The sequence below is a fragment of the Anguilla rostrata genome, chromosome 2, assembly GCF_018555375.3.
Source record: "Anguilla rostrata isolate EN2019 chromosome 2, ASM1855537v3, whole genome shotgun sequence".
Taxonomy (NCBI): domain Eukaryota; kingdom Metazoa; phylum Chordata; class Actinopteri; order Anguilliformes; family Anguillidae; genus Anguilla; species Anguilla rostrata.
Window position 1 is genome coordinate 56,375,387 of NC_057934.1, and position 13,818 is coordinate 56,389,204.

Consider the following 13,818-nt stretch of genomic DNA (forward strand, 5'->3'; position numbering starts at 1 on the left):
ACAGGTGTTCTTCCAGACTTGGTCTCACAGAACACAGTGTAAAGCATGCCACTAAGCAGCAGCTCTCACCTTAAAATAAGACCACACGGATTGCTTAATCCAAAAATATACATTTGTTTATTTTCCAATACAAAAACAAAAAAAGAAATGCTTTTTGTTCAATAATTCCAGAGCAGGTGGTGGTGACTGCACCCACAGTGTTGCACCAAGGACCAAGGCAAACCCCTCCCCCTGCACCCTGGAACCTGCCCGAAAACACTGCAGCTCACACAAGCTAGCCACTGCTTTCTGCAAGAGGCTCTTACCTCTCTGTAGTGGAAAGATATTAAATCATTTAACAATATTCGACAACTGAAGATACTGAATACCAAAATAATTACAATGTTTTATGTCTGCAAGTCCAAAAACATTATTAAAAAACAGAAAATGTCTGTTTGAGAATACAGTTCGGTGTGAATAGTTAAAGAAACCTTCATTTTAAATGAAAAATATACACAATGATTGAATATTCTAGGTCTGCTTTCTTTGTTGCCATGTTCCCATTGTCCTATTGGCATACATAGGTAATGAAACAAACTGATAAACCTGAGATGGTTTAAAACAACCAGTTCTACTGGGAGATCTGTATACTTGCTATCATTGTACTTTTCTTTAGCACTATTACTGATTTTGTCAGTTTCTTTTTACAATCTTGTGCCAGGACCAACAAAAAGTGAAAAATTGAAAGGTAAGTAGAACATAGAAGGAGACAAGGGTATTTTCTGTTAAACATTTCTTTTTTGAGAAATGGGGGAAGGCTGGACTCCACTGGAGGTGAAGTGGGGCAGAGTGCGGTTTTGCTGGCACTGGGGCGGGGCAGGCTTCCTCTAAGGACGGCAGTGGAGGCGGAGCTTGGCTCCAGTGGGACAGGTGGCCCGGCAGGGGCGGAGTCAGGAGGGCAGGCCCAGGGTCTGTTGGTGCTCTGTGCACAGGGGACACTCTGAGGAACCGGCACAGCCCTCACATAGGAGCCCATGTTGACACGGTAGGGACACCGAGCCCTGCTCACCACACACCAGACAGCACAGTCTCTGCTTCCTGAATACTGCCTGAGAGAGGGATGGAGCAGGAGAGAGAGGGTGAGGAGGGAATGTGATTCAGACAGACAGCAGGGAGTCTGCAGTTCTCCCTTAAGGTAACAGTTATGTTAGTCCTCATGAATGGCTTGTGATAAGAAGTCGCAACAGCCAGCTAAATCCTCTGGAAGTTTTGGAAGTTCTTCCTCTAGTCTGAAATAAACACTTAACAGCTCTTAAATCAAACCCTAGTGATCATGTTCACAGTGGACAGTGGAACGTCCCAGGATGCTGCTCTTGCTGTGCAGATGTGCTGGTGTGGTGGGCGTTACCTGCTCCACCATGTGAAAGTGTGTGGTGCGGGGGGCGTTACCTGCTCCATTGTGTGCAGGTGTGTGGTGTGGTGGGCGTTACCTGCTCCACCATGTGCGGGTGTGTCGGTGTGCGGTGTGGTGGGCGTTACCTGCTCCACCGTGTGCAAGTGTGCGGTGCGGGGGGCGTTACCTGCTCCATTGTGTGCAGGTGTGTGGTGTGGTGGGCGTTACCTGCCCCACTGCGTGCAGGTGTGCGGTGCGGTGTGGTGGGCATTACCTGCTCCACCGTGTGCAGGCAGGTGCAGAGCTGGGCCTGCAGACTGCAGATGGCCTCCAGTGGCAGGCGGTGCAGCAGCTGCAGGTGGTGGAGGGAGAGGTGGGGGTTCTCCCCCGACCGTAGACTCTCCAGCGCCTCCTCCAGCAGGGTGGCCTGCCGCTGCGCGTCCTCCTCCGCCTGCCGCGCCCGCTCCGCCTCCACGGCCAACCGGCCCGCCAGCACCCGCGACTCCTCGGCATCGGCCTTCAGCACCGCCCACGACTGCGAGGGAGGCAGGAAGAGGACATCTTACAAAACTCATCTTAGAAAGACAGGGGGCATTCACACTGAATCTGCCCACTGCTACAGCCACAAAGTGACACGCAGACACTCGCACGCCCTCCTCCCTCTCTGACCTGGGCCATCTGCCTCCAGCTGTGGTCCCAGTGCTTCAGCACCCTGTGGGCCTCCTCCACCTCCTGCTTGAGCCGGGCCGTCTCCACGCACAGTCCCGAGGAGAGCAGGGCGGGGGGCGTGCCGGGAGAGCCCTGCCCCGGGGGGAAGTGCTCCCAGATGCTGCTGCTCATCCCGTTCAGGCCTGCGGGACAGAGCAGCACGTTCACGCTCCTCACAGACCATGCTGCCGGTGGCTGGCCTCACACCCTGCCGGTACTGGATGACTGACTGCATGTTCTGTGGCAGCTTCCAGCTACCCTTACTCCCACAGGTTCTTTCTGAACAGAACAGTATGAGCTGCTATTGGTTACACACTGCAGAGGCCACAATCTTCACCCAGGTTTACTCCATTCAGAGCAACAGGTCTCCTTCACCATCATTTTTTATCCTTTCCTGCATTGTGGTGAATCAGTCCATCACTCAGCTTACAGAGAACCAAAGACTTGCGTTTCCTCAACAATAAAATGTCAGCTGCAGACCTCAGAATTGAACACAGAAATAGAATGTACCTCTCACCACAATATTTTCTTCATCAGTCATTTTAACATTTATTTTTACCTGGAAATTAGTAGACATTTATTTCAGATTAGTGCTTAAAATCTAAATTATTATCCAGTTATTTGTGACTGAACTGCTGTCCATAAAAAATGAGTTACTATATCATTGCTCTGGGCTTGGGTCTACAAAGCGCTCCTGCTGTGAAGGTTGCCTAACTACAGGTTTTGCTAATTTGATTAAAAACCACTGAACAATCTTAATTTAAAATGCACAAGCAATCTCTAAATGATCCAACCGACCCAGTGAGCTGTGTGACGGCCCCAGAAAGCTGCCCTCTGATTGGCTGGACTGTGGCAGGTGAGCAGAGAGGAAGGGGGAAGGAAGAGCTCTGATTGGTGGGGATGGTGAGGGCGAGCGGAATGGCCCGGAACTGCTGAACGAGCCGGGAATGTTGACCGGCGCTGAGCTTTGTAGCTGGCTCCCCCCTATGGGACAAACGATAACACATAATGTCAGGTTCTGATTTGTAATTGCTCAAAAGACACGTAAAATGATCAATTAAGGGAGAGTGTGGGGGAATGTGGACTGAGTGTAAAAATGAGTCTCACCCAACATGACCCCAACACTGGACACTCCAGTGCTGCTGTCAAGGCTCTTCTCCAGAGCAGACACACCAAAGTCATTCAGATCCAAGTCATCCAGGGCAGACTCTGTCAGACACAAGCATAACAGGGAAGACAGTTATAGACTGTAATTTAGTTTCAAGCCTTTGTAGCATCAAGGCCGATGTACATAATATCTCCTGGGATGATGCAATCTGAGATCTGTGTGCACAATACATGTGTTTAAATGAATTACTGTATATCAAATGGCAGTACATTGAGGATGTTCATAATGCGCCCAGGAACAACTCACCCACGACAGACTCCACAGTGTCGCTGGTAGGGTAGAAGGGCAGCGCATTGGCGTTCATGCCTGGGGAGGGGCCAGGAGGGGCGGGGCTAGGAGGCGTGGCAGCCAGGCTGGAGGGCACGCTGGAGGACATGCTGAGGGGACTGCCCACTGGGAGGAAGACCAGCAGATCCTGAACACACAGACAGAGATCAGTAAGGCGCTTCTGGGACCTGTAAACATTGGTTCTGCCGCACTACTGGTGCTGCTCTAGAAGCAGGTATGTCAAACTACAGAGCCGTAATGGCTGCTGACGACTCCTGGGCACAGGTGTAATATAGAAGGCAGCAACGTGAGCATCTACCTGCTTGCTGTGCATCTGAGCCATGTCCCGGCTGCGTTGTTCCATAGACAGCGTCTTCAGTTTTGCCTGTGTAATAGTACAATCAAAAGACCATGCTATTTCCAAGCAGTCCCCAGCACACTCAAAGCACACTTACTCCATAGTCAGCTATCAATTAACCAATAATTTCCCTCACCTGGTCTTCTCTCTCGAACCCTGGAGCACGCCCATAGCCCCCTTCTCCTGCCCAGGGTGACAGGGAGGCATCTAAACTGGAGGACTCCTCACACAGTACCCTTCCCAGCAGTCCTTGCTCTGCTATGCACACACCGCTGGAAGGGGTGAAGGACGCGCCCCCAAAGCGGCCGTGGGGGCTGCTGGGACTTCTCTGCCCTGACTCATCTGCCATGGACCCCGAGGGGAGGGGCGAGCTGGGGTTTGGGAACGGCTGCTGGAGGTCGTCGCTAATGCTAGACTCTGCATGGGACACCACAAGGCAAACACAAAATACTGAGAGACGGCAAAATTTCACAGACAACCAGCATCAAATGGGCAAGAGAAACAGACAGGGACAGAGAGAAATGGGGCTGGGGATGAGATAGAACAAACATGGACAGAAGACAGAGGGAGGGAGGGAGGGAGAGGCGAAGGCTTACGGTCCAGATGAGCAAAGGCGCAGAAGGGGCCCCTGGGACAGCTGCCACTCTGCTGCATGTCATTGCACTTTGTGGACTGGTAGATCTGCAGAAGAGGAAGAGGAAGGAAGAGTGCATCAGCAGGAGCAGCAGGCGGCAGACATCAGCGAAAATGAACACCTACCGTACAGTAACTCTAACTGGTGCAACATAATTCAATCATAATTCCGATCACAGCTCTGGCACTTTCTGCTCTACTGCGAGCTCTAAAAATGGCCGTGACAGTGTGGCGCTGGTGTGTTTAGAGTGGGGGTGGGGGGCAGTACCTCTGGGTGGAACTGCTGCTCAGTGCGGGTGTGGCAGTACTGGCAGCCCTCCCCGCTCTCACACTTGCTGGGGTCACCCCACTCGTCGCTGTGCTTCACCGCAGGACAGGGCAGTGCTCTGCAGGGGACAAGCACAGCTCACCTCAACACCTCGCCTCACAACTGTTACAAATCCTGCTCTTCTGTCCTCATGTCAGTATAAATATAATGCTCTTTATACTAAGAGAGCAGAAATGAGCTAACCAGTTAATAATATGATATAACACATGCCACACACACAAAACTGAAACTGGCATACCTCTGGATACTTACTCTTATACATATATAAAGTATTTTCAATCATACTGATGAAAATGCTTTTCATCAATCATTCTTCATGTTCAAGCAGCAATGTGAAAAGCTGACCTTCGCTGAGGCAGGTGTTGCTGTGCTTTACCTGTACTTGTGCTTGTGAGGGCTGCGCCGGCGGTCCTTGCTATTGTGGTAATAGGGACAGGCGTAACCTTGACGACAGAGACGTGGCGGCTTTTTGCACAGCTCGGTCTTATAGTGGGACAGCACGTAGCTGTTATCTATGACCAGAAGAACAGAGCTCAGAATGCTCAGAGTATCTTCACACGCCGTTCCCCAGGTTACACAAACACAACACAAACAGTGACCAGCTGAGTACATGTGGGTGTATGTATGTGAGTGTATGTACGTGCCTGCATGCTGTGCTATAACCACTGGACGAATGCGGGTAATGCTACAGCACACCTTGCCAGCGCGGCTCCTCGCTCAGGATCTTCTCGATGAGCGCGGTGCTGGCCGCGAGTCCGGACTGCCCCTCCCCACCGCCCCCCTCCGCAGCCCCCGGGCCAGCCTGGGCCTCCATCACCTGCACCTCCCTGGTGAAGACACATTTCATCACTCACTTTGCCCATCTGAATTGAAATGAAGCACCATGCAGCACTCCTGTGAAACCACAGCCGCGGCGGCTGGGCGGCGGGCCGCACCTGATGTCATAGACAGGGCAGCGCAGGTCGTGGGACCCGTGGGCGAAGGCGCAGTGCGGCCCGTTCTTGCTGCAGTGCCCCTTGCCGTCGGTCTCGTGGATGCAGGAGCCCGTTTTGTAGTAGCGGAGGTGATACCGCCGTTCAGTGTCCCCTGCGGTCCGGTGCAAGAAAGGGCATCTGACAACACAAAAAGCAGCAAGGCAAACAGGCTTGAGCTTCAGGAGTTACAAAAGAGGTTTAAATATTCATCTGTATGACCTCTCAAGGTTCAATTACACACAAAGGAAACTTACATCAATATTTCTAAATGTGCAAAGTAAATGTAACAATCGGAATAAAGCTGTCGTTTCTTTGAGGAGGGCTTACAGATCTCACCAGGCTGGATATTAAAGCAAGTCATATCACCTCTTCACCCAGGACCCAAAAACTTCTTGTAATAGTGTGATGATTTGCTTAGTGCATTAAGACTCCAGTACATCAAGCCAACTAATGAAAACGTAATGATGTAATGACAAATTACATGAACCCACACAGTCCTGATGGGTCCTCTCTGGAAGTGTGGCAGACGAAAATTATTTGAATAGTATAAGAATGGTTGTTTTCTTATATTTTTGAAGAGAAAACAAAAACTCATGTAACTTCCAATCATGCCAATAAAGAAAATAACGAAAGTGAAGCTAAGAACATTTTTAGGACTGTTGTGTGCTCTGCTGCTATTTCTACTTCCATTTGTCTCACAGGGTGGAATTTAGAATGCATTCAGGATTCTACATGTGGAAAGATGGTTCCATCCAGTGCCATTTACTTGAGTACCATTTTACTGCTATCCATTAGCCTTTTACTGCTAAGGGTCAGGTCACAATGACCTCTGCACCGGTTCAAGTTGGCTTGATGTAAAACATGATAATTGATCTCTTAATCAAATTAACACAGTCTTTTCATCTATACAGCTCAACGGCACTTATAACAGTTCATTATGGTACTCAATACAAATATGTATTTGTATTTAACTTTCTGAAAGGTATCTTACTGAATATTTTGACAGATTACTTTATGGGAAAATAACCTGCAATTGACAGGTAAATCAGGAACAGAGAGAAAAGCATGACATGAGAAACAACAACAGATGGGGAAGTATCCATTCTACATTTTCAGCTCCTTGACCTTTTCTGGAAGGCCTCCTACAAGTTTTTTTTTTTCCATAAAAAAGAGACATGTGTTCAAACCTAAGTCAATAAATACTTATGAACAATTCAGCATCACCCACCTAATCTCACCCTGCCATCCAAAAAATATTTCATGAGGTGCGACCTCATCCCACCCTTGACTCACTCGTCTCCGTCCGGGCAGGTGCCTGTTCCCTCGTCGTATTTGGTGCAGTACACGTCTGGGCTGTAGTTGAAGGTGCCGTCGCGACGCCTGACAGGTCGCCGACGGCGCTGGTTCAGGAAATGCCAGTGGAAACAGGCAAAGGGGCGGTGCTGTGTGCACTTGTGCTGTACAAAAAGAGGACACTGCTCGGTGCGGAACTCCTTCAGGTACCTGACAGAGAGAGAGAAAAAGACAGGGATGAGGAGAAGGAATGAATGGCCAGGATCAATGTTAACCTCGTATAACCTTCAACCATTCTTTAATGCTTGTGCAATAATCTGTCATTTACAAAGTACATTTATACATTCAATTTTACGTATGTTGGCCCAGACAATTTTTGAGTGTGAAATATTTTTTCAGGTGACCTGCAGCGACAGCTATCGGGCATTTGGGGTTCCCGGTCTAAAGCAAGCAAATACAATTCAAGTCACTCCAAAGCAGCTTGTACAACAACATACCTGCCACTGTAAATCAGACATATCGTCAGACACTTATCTAAAGAGCTTTCATCACACACAAAAACTGTCTGGGGCAACTGAAAACATACAATAAAATTAAAACAGTATCCACAAAATACCAGAAAGTTAACTGTCCCTTTAATTTTCCTATGTGTTCATTTTCATATACCATATGCAATAAATAAATAAAGAATTAAATATTATACAAAGAACTCTGTGAATGTGTCTTAACTTTTAAGGGTAGTCTATCTATAATACAGGGAAAATATAAAAGCATATGACAGACAGCCAAGACATTGTCTGCCCATATGGCCACAATGAGATACTTTTACAGACAGACTTATTTATTAGACTGTGTCCCCTCCCCAATGCGCTCATATTTTAGACTACATGCTCTCAAACCGTTAATTGTTAATAACCCGCGAAAAAGTATGGTAGTCTATATATTTCTCATCTCATCAACATATGCCAGGGAAATACAAAATACCAAAACTCTGAAACTTCAGTCCTGCTGTCTTCTAACCATTATCACAGCCGTCTTGTAGACTGAGAAAGAACTATAAACTTGTAGTCATACAACAATATAAATATTTCCATGCACTAATGATGTCAAGTTCATCACGGAGAACAAACCCACTCCATATCACGGATCCACCCACGACCTACTTTTTGGGCTGAACCAAATGCAAATTCTCATTAGGCCTCAACTACTCTGGGTCGGTGTGGGTTAGTAGGAATCGGAATAGACCTCTTTAAACAACGCGGATCTGGTCCGAACAGCTAGCTATGGACAGCTAACTAACTTCTGCTCACTAGCCACGTCAGGTGTTCTACTATGGCCTATGCGTGTCAGCGCACGTGAGGGTGTGTTAGCTACGTACGTGTAGTGCTGCGGTTTTTCGGGCTGTACGTGCAGTACGTTAGCGGGAGACGTCGAGCCGCCTGCCGACGAGGAAGAGGAAGAAGAAGAAGGTCCAGCGGTGGCTGTAGCCCCCGAGGAGGAATTTGCCTGTATTTGAGCTTTCGACATATCTCCTTTTTAAGGCTTCTCTGCCTGCCTTCTTTATTACTGTTCTGTGAGCTTCGAGGTCCGCATTCCTCTTTGAATTGCGCTTGCGCTTGGTACAAGGAAGGGGAAGCCCCGAGCCGAAGTAATAGTGTAGAGCTATGGGACGTGTAGTTCCCTTAGACGACCCGGTGTTTTTATTATAATAAAAATGCGAAATGCACCAAAAACAACAGTAAATCTACATGTTGTTGGACACATCTTTTTTGAACAGGGGCCGTGTGAGAAAGCTTTCATGAAACACACATTTGCTCTAGGTGAAGCTGATATTATCATTTTGCTAACTAGCGCATAGCCTACCTTGGCTAGCTAACATGTAGGGCATTCGGAAGCCTATTATATAACTCCTGGCGGCTGAAAAAGAAAAAAATTCACATGCGTAAAAAATTACATCATAATTTCCCTGTTCACATACAGTCAGCTGATTCGATACATGTTAGCTAGTCATATCTCCTTCCACTAACCTTTTCTAGCTGCAATCAGTTGACCGGAAAGTAGACAGCAGTACGTCCTTGAATTAGGGTTTTCACATTGTAAAGTTATAATAATGACTGTTTGCACATATACCTAGCTATAAAATGAATGATAAAATCCGCATAACCATGTCAAGTAACCGTGCACATCGGCAAAGACTGAAAACTATAGCAGCAAGCAAGCTCCACTCAACTGTGCGGTCAGAACCCTCTGTCTACCCCTGCAGGTTTCCTCAACCGGCCAAGCGTATTGCTCTTGAGTGTTGTGTTTCGACATAGCTCCATCCATGAACTACTGATGGCTGCAAGTTAATCAGTTGAACGAGTCATTCATTAACGTTTTAACATTTTAAGAATGACATAGTATTCTTTTTCACAAATGCCTATTTTTATTTCAACAAAAGCTTTAGCCTAAAGTCCCGTCAGTATTATTTCATGGATTGCTGTACTGCCACCCTTAAAATGGCAGCATGAATGGATTTCAAACAAAAGGGCTTTTGTTCACTTATTTCGACAGATACAAATCCATAAAATAATATTACTGATCTTCACCGAAAAATAGAGTACCTTGAACACATATTAATTATGAAGCAGTCAAAAGGCTATAAGTAGAATGAGGAAGGCAAACAAATTTGCCCTTCAAAGGTGCTGTGATATTGTAGTTAAACCTTTCGTCAAGCAAACAAAAAATGATGACTGGATTGCTTGTCAAGGCGAACGTGGTATTTACATCGTACCACCAGGGGCTCTTTATGGGTGCTCCTAAAATTGGTTGTTTCTCTGACTTTGCTCGAACTGGCTGTATTTCAGATCTGTGTTTTTTTTTTTTTTTTTTTTTTTTTTTTTAAACAATGCGATTGCCTGGTGGGCTGTTGAAAGATCTCATAACCTCATTTGATGCGGATGCACAGTGCATCAGGGGCATCCTCTTAGCTGCGAAGCCTACCCGAATATGGTTTATTGTGGTAAAAAGATAAGCAAGAGAGTTGGATTGAAACGTAATAATAACAGTTGTGCCTATGTCAGCGATATCAGAATCTTCATCTGACAAACACTACAGTCAGAAACACTCTTCCATTAGTTGTGCTTGGTGTTTTTGGTTTTGCTAGACTACTGGGAGTTTAGTATTGTGCTGTCCTGTGTTATGTATTATGTATACTGTCTTCGTACAGCAAGCACCAGATGTGTCTAAAACAAATTTCCTTCGGGACAATAAAGTCTATCTTATCTTATGGTTTGATACATGAGATAGATATTATCAAGACTGCTGCAGAAACAATGACTGCGGTGCCATAGCACGTCAGAAAAACATAAATTGATAGACTAGAGACAGTTCGTCCACGGTCTGACTACGGTCCGATCACAATTGGAACAGTATTATTCTCTCAATTTAACGTTAACACAAATGTGGTCGTTTCCATGTATAGGCTTCGCAACAGGAAATAAAATTAAAATTCGACCGTAAACTGCAATGTTTATATCACTTCGCCCACATGGGGCGAACACTGCTTTTAGCCAGCGTTTTGTTCAAGAGTGACAGTAGTCCTCAAATGGTAGTTCACCCTCCGTAACGAACCAATCGAATGGTGATATTGAAAGCCAATGGAATAGCTACATTTTTTAACCAATAGGAATACGACGTCTTTTACGATAATCCAATCATCCACCGACCAGGGACCGAAATTTGAAAAATGAAGTTAAATGACGTCAGGCAAAGCTATAAATTTTCATTCTCTCGCTTGTAAATAGAATTTCGTATAGCAGACGAAGGGTGAGTGGTTGTGGCGCTTGTTGGAACATTGCCTATTGACGATATAATAAAAATAAGGTATGTGACCCACGTTAGCTTTTCTCCTTACATCACGTCTTTCTAAATACTGTTGAATGTGAATTTCAGGGTGATCGAATTAGTTGTAGGTAGTGGTAGTCATGAAATATTGCATTAATCGGCTAATTGCTATTCGCGTAATCAGTCATCGTTTTAGCCATCTAGCATTTCATTGTTCTGATTTTTGTGGCGATTACACCTTGTCTATTAACCTCGTCCTCTTGGATCTGTGGAGTTTTCAGAATGGCTAGCTTACAAGGGACACAGTCGCTGTGCTCGAAGTAGCATAGCCTGTAAGCTAACAAGCTAGCTAGTTGAAGTAGCAACGTTATAAGACTGATAACTTGTGATGCTGTTCAGAAAAATTTAATAACGGTTTGATTATGAAAGAATGGATTAAGCGTTTTGCTGGAGAATGTAGAATTGGCAAGCAGTTTGTGAAGCTGTGAGCTATCTGGCGCGTTACAATAGTTAAACATGGCGTTTAAGCGGGACGTCAATGTTTCTTGCTCAACGAAAAAACGAACAAAGACCGCAGGGCAATTTACGTAGGGTAAGATCATCTGGGAACTGGGCCTCTCCGTGAAGGCGGGGAATGTATACCGCGGTGTATTCATAATCAGAGTTTGCGTCAACGCGCCAGTAACAATCAGAAGCTTCCCAGCAGCACAAGTATTCGAGACTGAGTGACTGGGAGAAGGGGATTTTCGAAATGAAAATAAAGTACTGGTTGCGAAACTCCAAAAAAATAATAATAATAATCTGGAGAAATGAATTTAGTCTATGACGTAGTCTTGCATTAATGGTGTTAGACGATTGTAGTACACAGTTGGTGTTGGTCAAACGATTGGCTGCTCATCACATAGTATGCTAGCTACAAGGCTAACTGACCTATGTGGATGACTGAGCTGATTTAACAGCCGACTGGTGAAAGCCGAGCCGAAAATATTTAAAAAGTACTGGATATTCTCATAAGGCGGGATTTTGTCACTCAAGCCTTTGATGCCACTTGCACAAAACAAATGTAACTACTAACCAAATTTTGGGATTGTGGCCGTTTGAGTAGTAGTATACTAGCTAGCATGTTTTTGATTCATAATAAATTTATAATCAAGACGTTCTGCTTCCTTTCAGGTGAAAAATGGCACGTACTAAGCAGACCGCTCGTAAGTCTACTGGAGGAAAGGCGCCGAGAAAGCAGCTGGCCACCAAGGCTGCTAGGAAGAGCGCACCCTCTACCGGTGGCGTGAAGAAGCCGCATCGTTATCGGTAGGCTACGTCTCCCACCATTGGTAGACTACTTTCGGTGTTTCATTTAGATCAGACTGTCCTGTTGGTAGAAAATGAATAAATAAACGATGTTCATTATAATAAATCTAAACTATTAACATAAGATTTCTGCCACGGCAGGTGGATGTAAACATTCCATTAAATGCCCTGGTACATAGTTGGAATCATGTTCTGTCCTTTCTCCCCAGGCCTGGTACTGTGGCCTTGAGAGAGATCAGACGTTATCAGAAGTCAACCGAGCTTCTGATTCGCAAGCTTCCATTCCAGAGGTTGGTGAGGGAAATTGCCCAGGACTTCAAGACTGACCTGCGTTTCCAGAGTGCGGCCATTGGTGCTCTTCAGGTATGTGCAAATGGTGATCATCTTTGAATTGTGGTGCTACAGCTTACTTAATGTGTGTATTTTTGGATTTATATTCATTCTATTTTTCACACTTTTAGCATGCAATGTGTATATTGTCCTGTATTCTCAAGCCATTTCCCTAAGCATACCCTGATGTTTTATTTTTATGTAGGAGGCCAGTGAGGCGTACCTGGTGGGGCTGTTTGAGGACACTAACCTGTGTGCGATCCATGCCAAAAGGGTGACCATAATGCCCAAAGATATCCAGCTGGCTCGCAGAATAAGAGGAGAGAGAGCCTAGATTGCTTTTCAGCTGCTCTGTAATTAAGCTGAAGAGGCAGGAACAGTGTCATATTTTACCACATTTGTGGGTGTTTGAGTTTGTTTCCTTCCTGTTTTTGTAATGTGTATTTAAACAAAAAAAATCAAATCAAAGTTATAATCATTCCACAAACTTTACTACAGGCTGAGTTGCTTGAATCCAGTCATTGTAGACTGTATGCTGGTGCTCAGTGATATGTTGTGTATTTGGCTTTTTTTTTTTTCTCCTTTCTTTCATGTGGAGAAGTGGGTTTATTAACTCTTACAGAGGATAGCTTGATGCTTCTCAAATTACCTTTAATTTAAATGGTTTAATAAAAATGCAGGGAACTTCTCTTCACATGCAAAGAAAAAACCCATTAGGCTGTATACTGTTAGCATCAGATGCCATGGGTGGGATAGTGGTTATGTTGCAAATGTAATTAGCTTCTTTTTTTTTTCTCCTCCCTTCACTCCTTCCAGCCTCTGAGGGGCTTTGACTTTGCTGTGTCCCTCATGCAATAACCTCACTCTGAGCAGTTAACCAGCCCCCCCCCCCCCCCCCACACAGTGCAGTATTCTCCATGTGTTGTCTGGGTATGGCTGGATACTCATGTCACTAAATTGTCATTCAGGAGCAGTGTGGACCCCTTGTATATTCTGGGCTGCTTTTTATACATTATTTTTATTTTTTTTCAAATGTAAACCTTGGCAGCTACAATACTATTTATGAAGTTTTGTCACATTGTAGTCTTTCTATTAAAGTACTTTTAAGAGTAACACGAAAGTGTGTGTATCGTTTCAGCATAAGCTCAAGGCAAACTCTAGAATACACTTCCCCATTTTCATGGAAACTAAACTGAGTATAAAATGGTTCGATGTAAAGTGCACATGCTGCTCCACTAAATGCTCATTTTAAGG

At 45.5% G+C, this 13,818-nt stretch overlaps 2 protein-coding genes across 2 annotated transcripts; one reads left to right on the top strand and one right to left on the bottom strand.

The window, feature by feature from the left end:
* Nucleotides 1–98: 98 nt before the first annotated feature.
* unk (unk zinc finger) lies at nucleotides 99–8,886 on the bottom strand. The gene is made up of 15 exons (XM_064323273.1): nucleotides 8,480–8,886; nucleotides 7,102–7,311; nucleotides 5,770–5,946; nucleotides 5,531–5,661; nucleotides 5,211–5,346; nucleotides 4,775–4,892; nucleotides 4,470–4,554; nucleotides 4,010–4,290; nucleotides 3,835–3,900; nucleotides 3,495–3,663; nucleotides 3,188–3,289; nucleotides 2,879–3,064; nucleotides 2,042–2,223; nucleotides 1,647–1,907; nucleotides 99–1,088 (listed from the first exon to the last, which is right to left on the bottom strand). Exons 1-15 carry the CDS (start codon nucleotides 8,626–8,628, stop codon nucleotides 930–932), a joined length of 2,412 nt encoding a protein of 803 aa, XP_064179343.1. The 5' UTR covers nucleotides 8,629–8,886; the 3' UTR covers nucleotides 99–929.
* A 1,922-nt stretch (nucleotides 8,887–10,808) lies between these two features.
* Nucleotides 10,809–13,684, top strand: LOC135248528 (histone H3.3A). The gene is made up of 4 exons (XM_064323298.1): nucleotides 10,809–10,965; nucleotides 12,100–12,234; nucleotides 12,444–12,597; nucleotides 12,770–13,684. Exons 2-4 carry the CDS (start codon nucleotides 12,107–12,109, stop codon nucleotides 12,896–12,898), a joined length of 411 nt encoding a protein of 136 aa, XP_064179368.1. The 5' UTR covers nucleotides 10,809–10,965; nucleotides 12,100–12,106; the 3' UTR covers nucleotides 12,899–13,684.
* Nucleotides 13,685–13,818: the final 134 nt, after the last annotated feature.

What these genes read in the sequence shown, in the direction of transcription:
- unk (XM_064323273.1), bottom strand. Translation starts at nt 8,628, where the DNA reads ATGTCGAAAGCTCAAATACAGGCAAATTCCTCCTCGGGGGCTACAGCC. An exon ending in CCTCACAAGCACAAGTACAG is followed by an intron (nt 4,893 to 5,210) that starts GTAAAGCACAGC and finishes TGTCCCCTGCAG; the next exon opens with AGCACTGCCCTGTCCTGCGG. An exon ending in CACTGTGGAGTCTGTCGTGG is followed by an intron (nt 3,290 to 3,494) that starts GTGAGTTGTTCC and finishes TGTGTCTGACAG; the next exon opens with AGTCTGCCCTGGATGACTTG.
- LOC135248528 (XM_064323298.1), top strand. Translation starts at nt 12,107, where the DNA reads ATGGCACGTACTAAGCAGACCGCTCGTAAGTCTACTGGAGGAAAGGCG. An exon ending in AAGAAGCCGCATCGTTATCG is followed by an intron (nt 12,235 to 12,443) that starts GTAGGCTACGTC and finishes CTTTCTCCCCAG; the next exon opens with GCCTGGTACTGTGGCCTTGA. An exon ending in CGGCCATTGGTGCTCTTCAG is followed by an intron (nt 12,598 to 12,769) that starts GTATGTGCAAAT and finishes ATTTTTATGTAG; the next exon opens with GAGGCCAGTGAGGCGTACCT.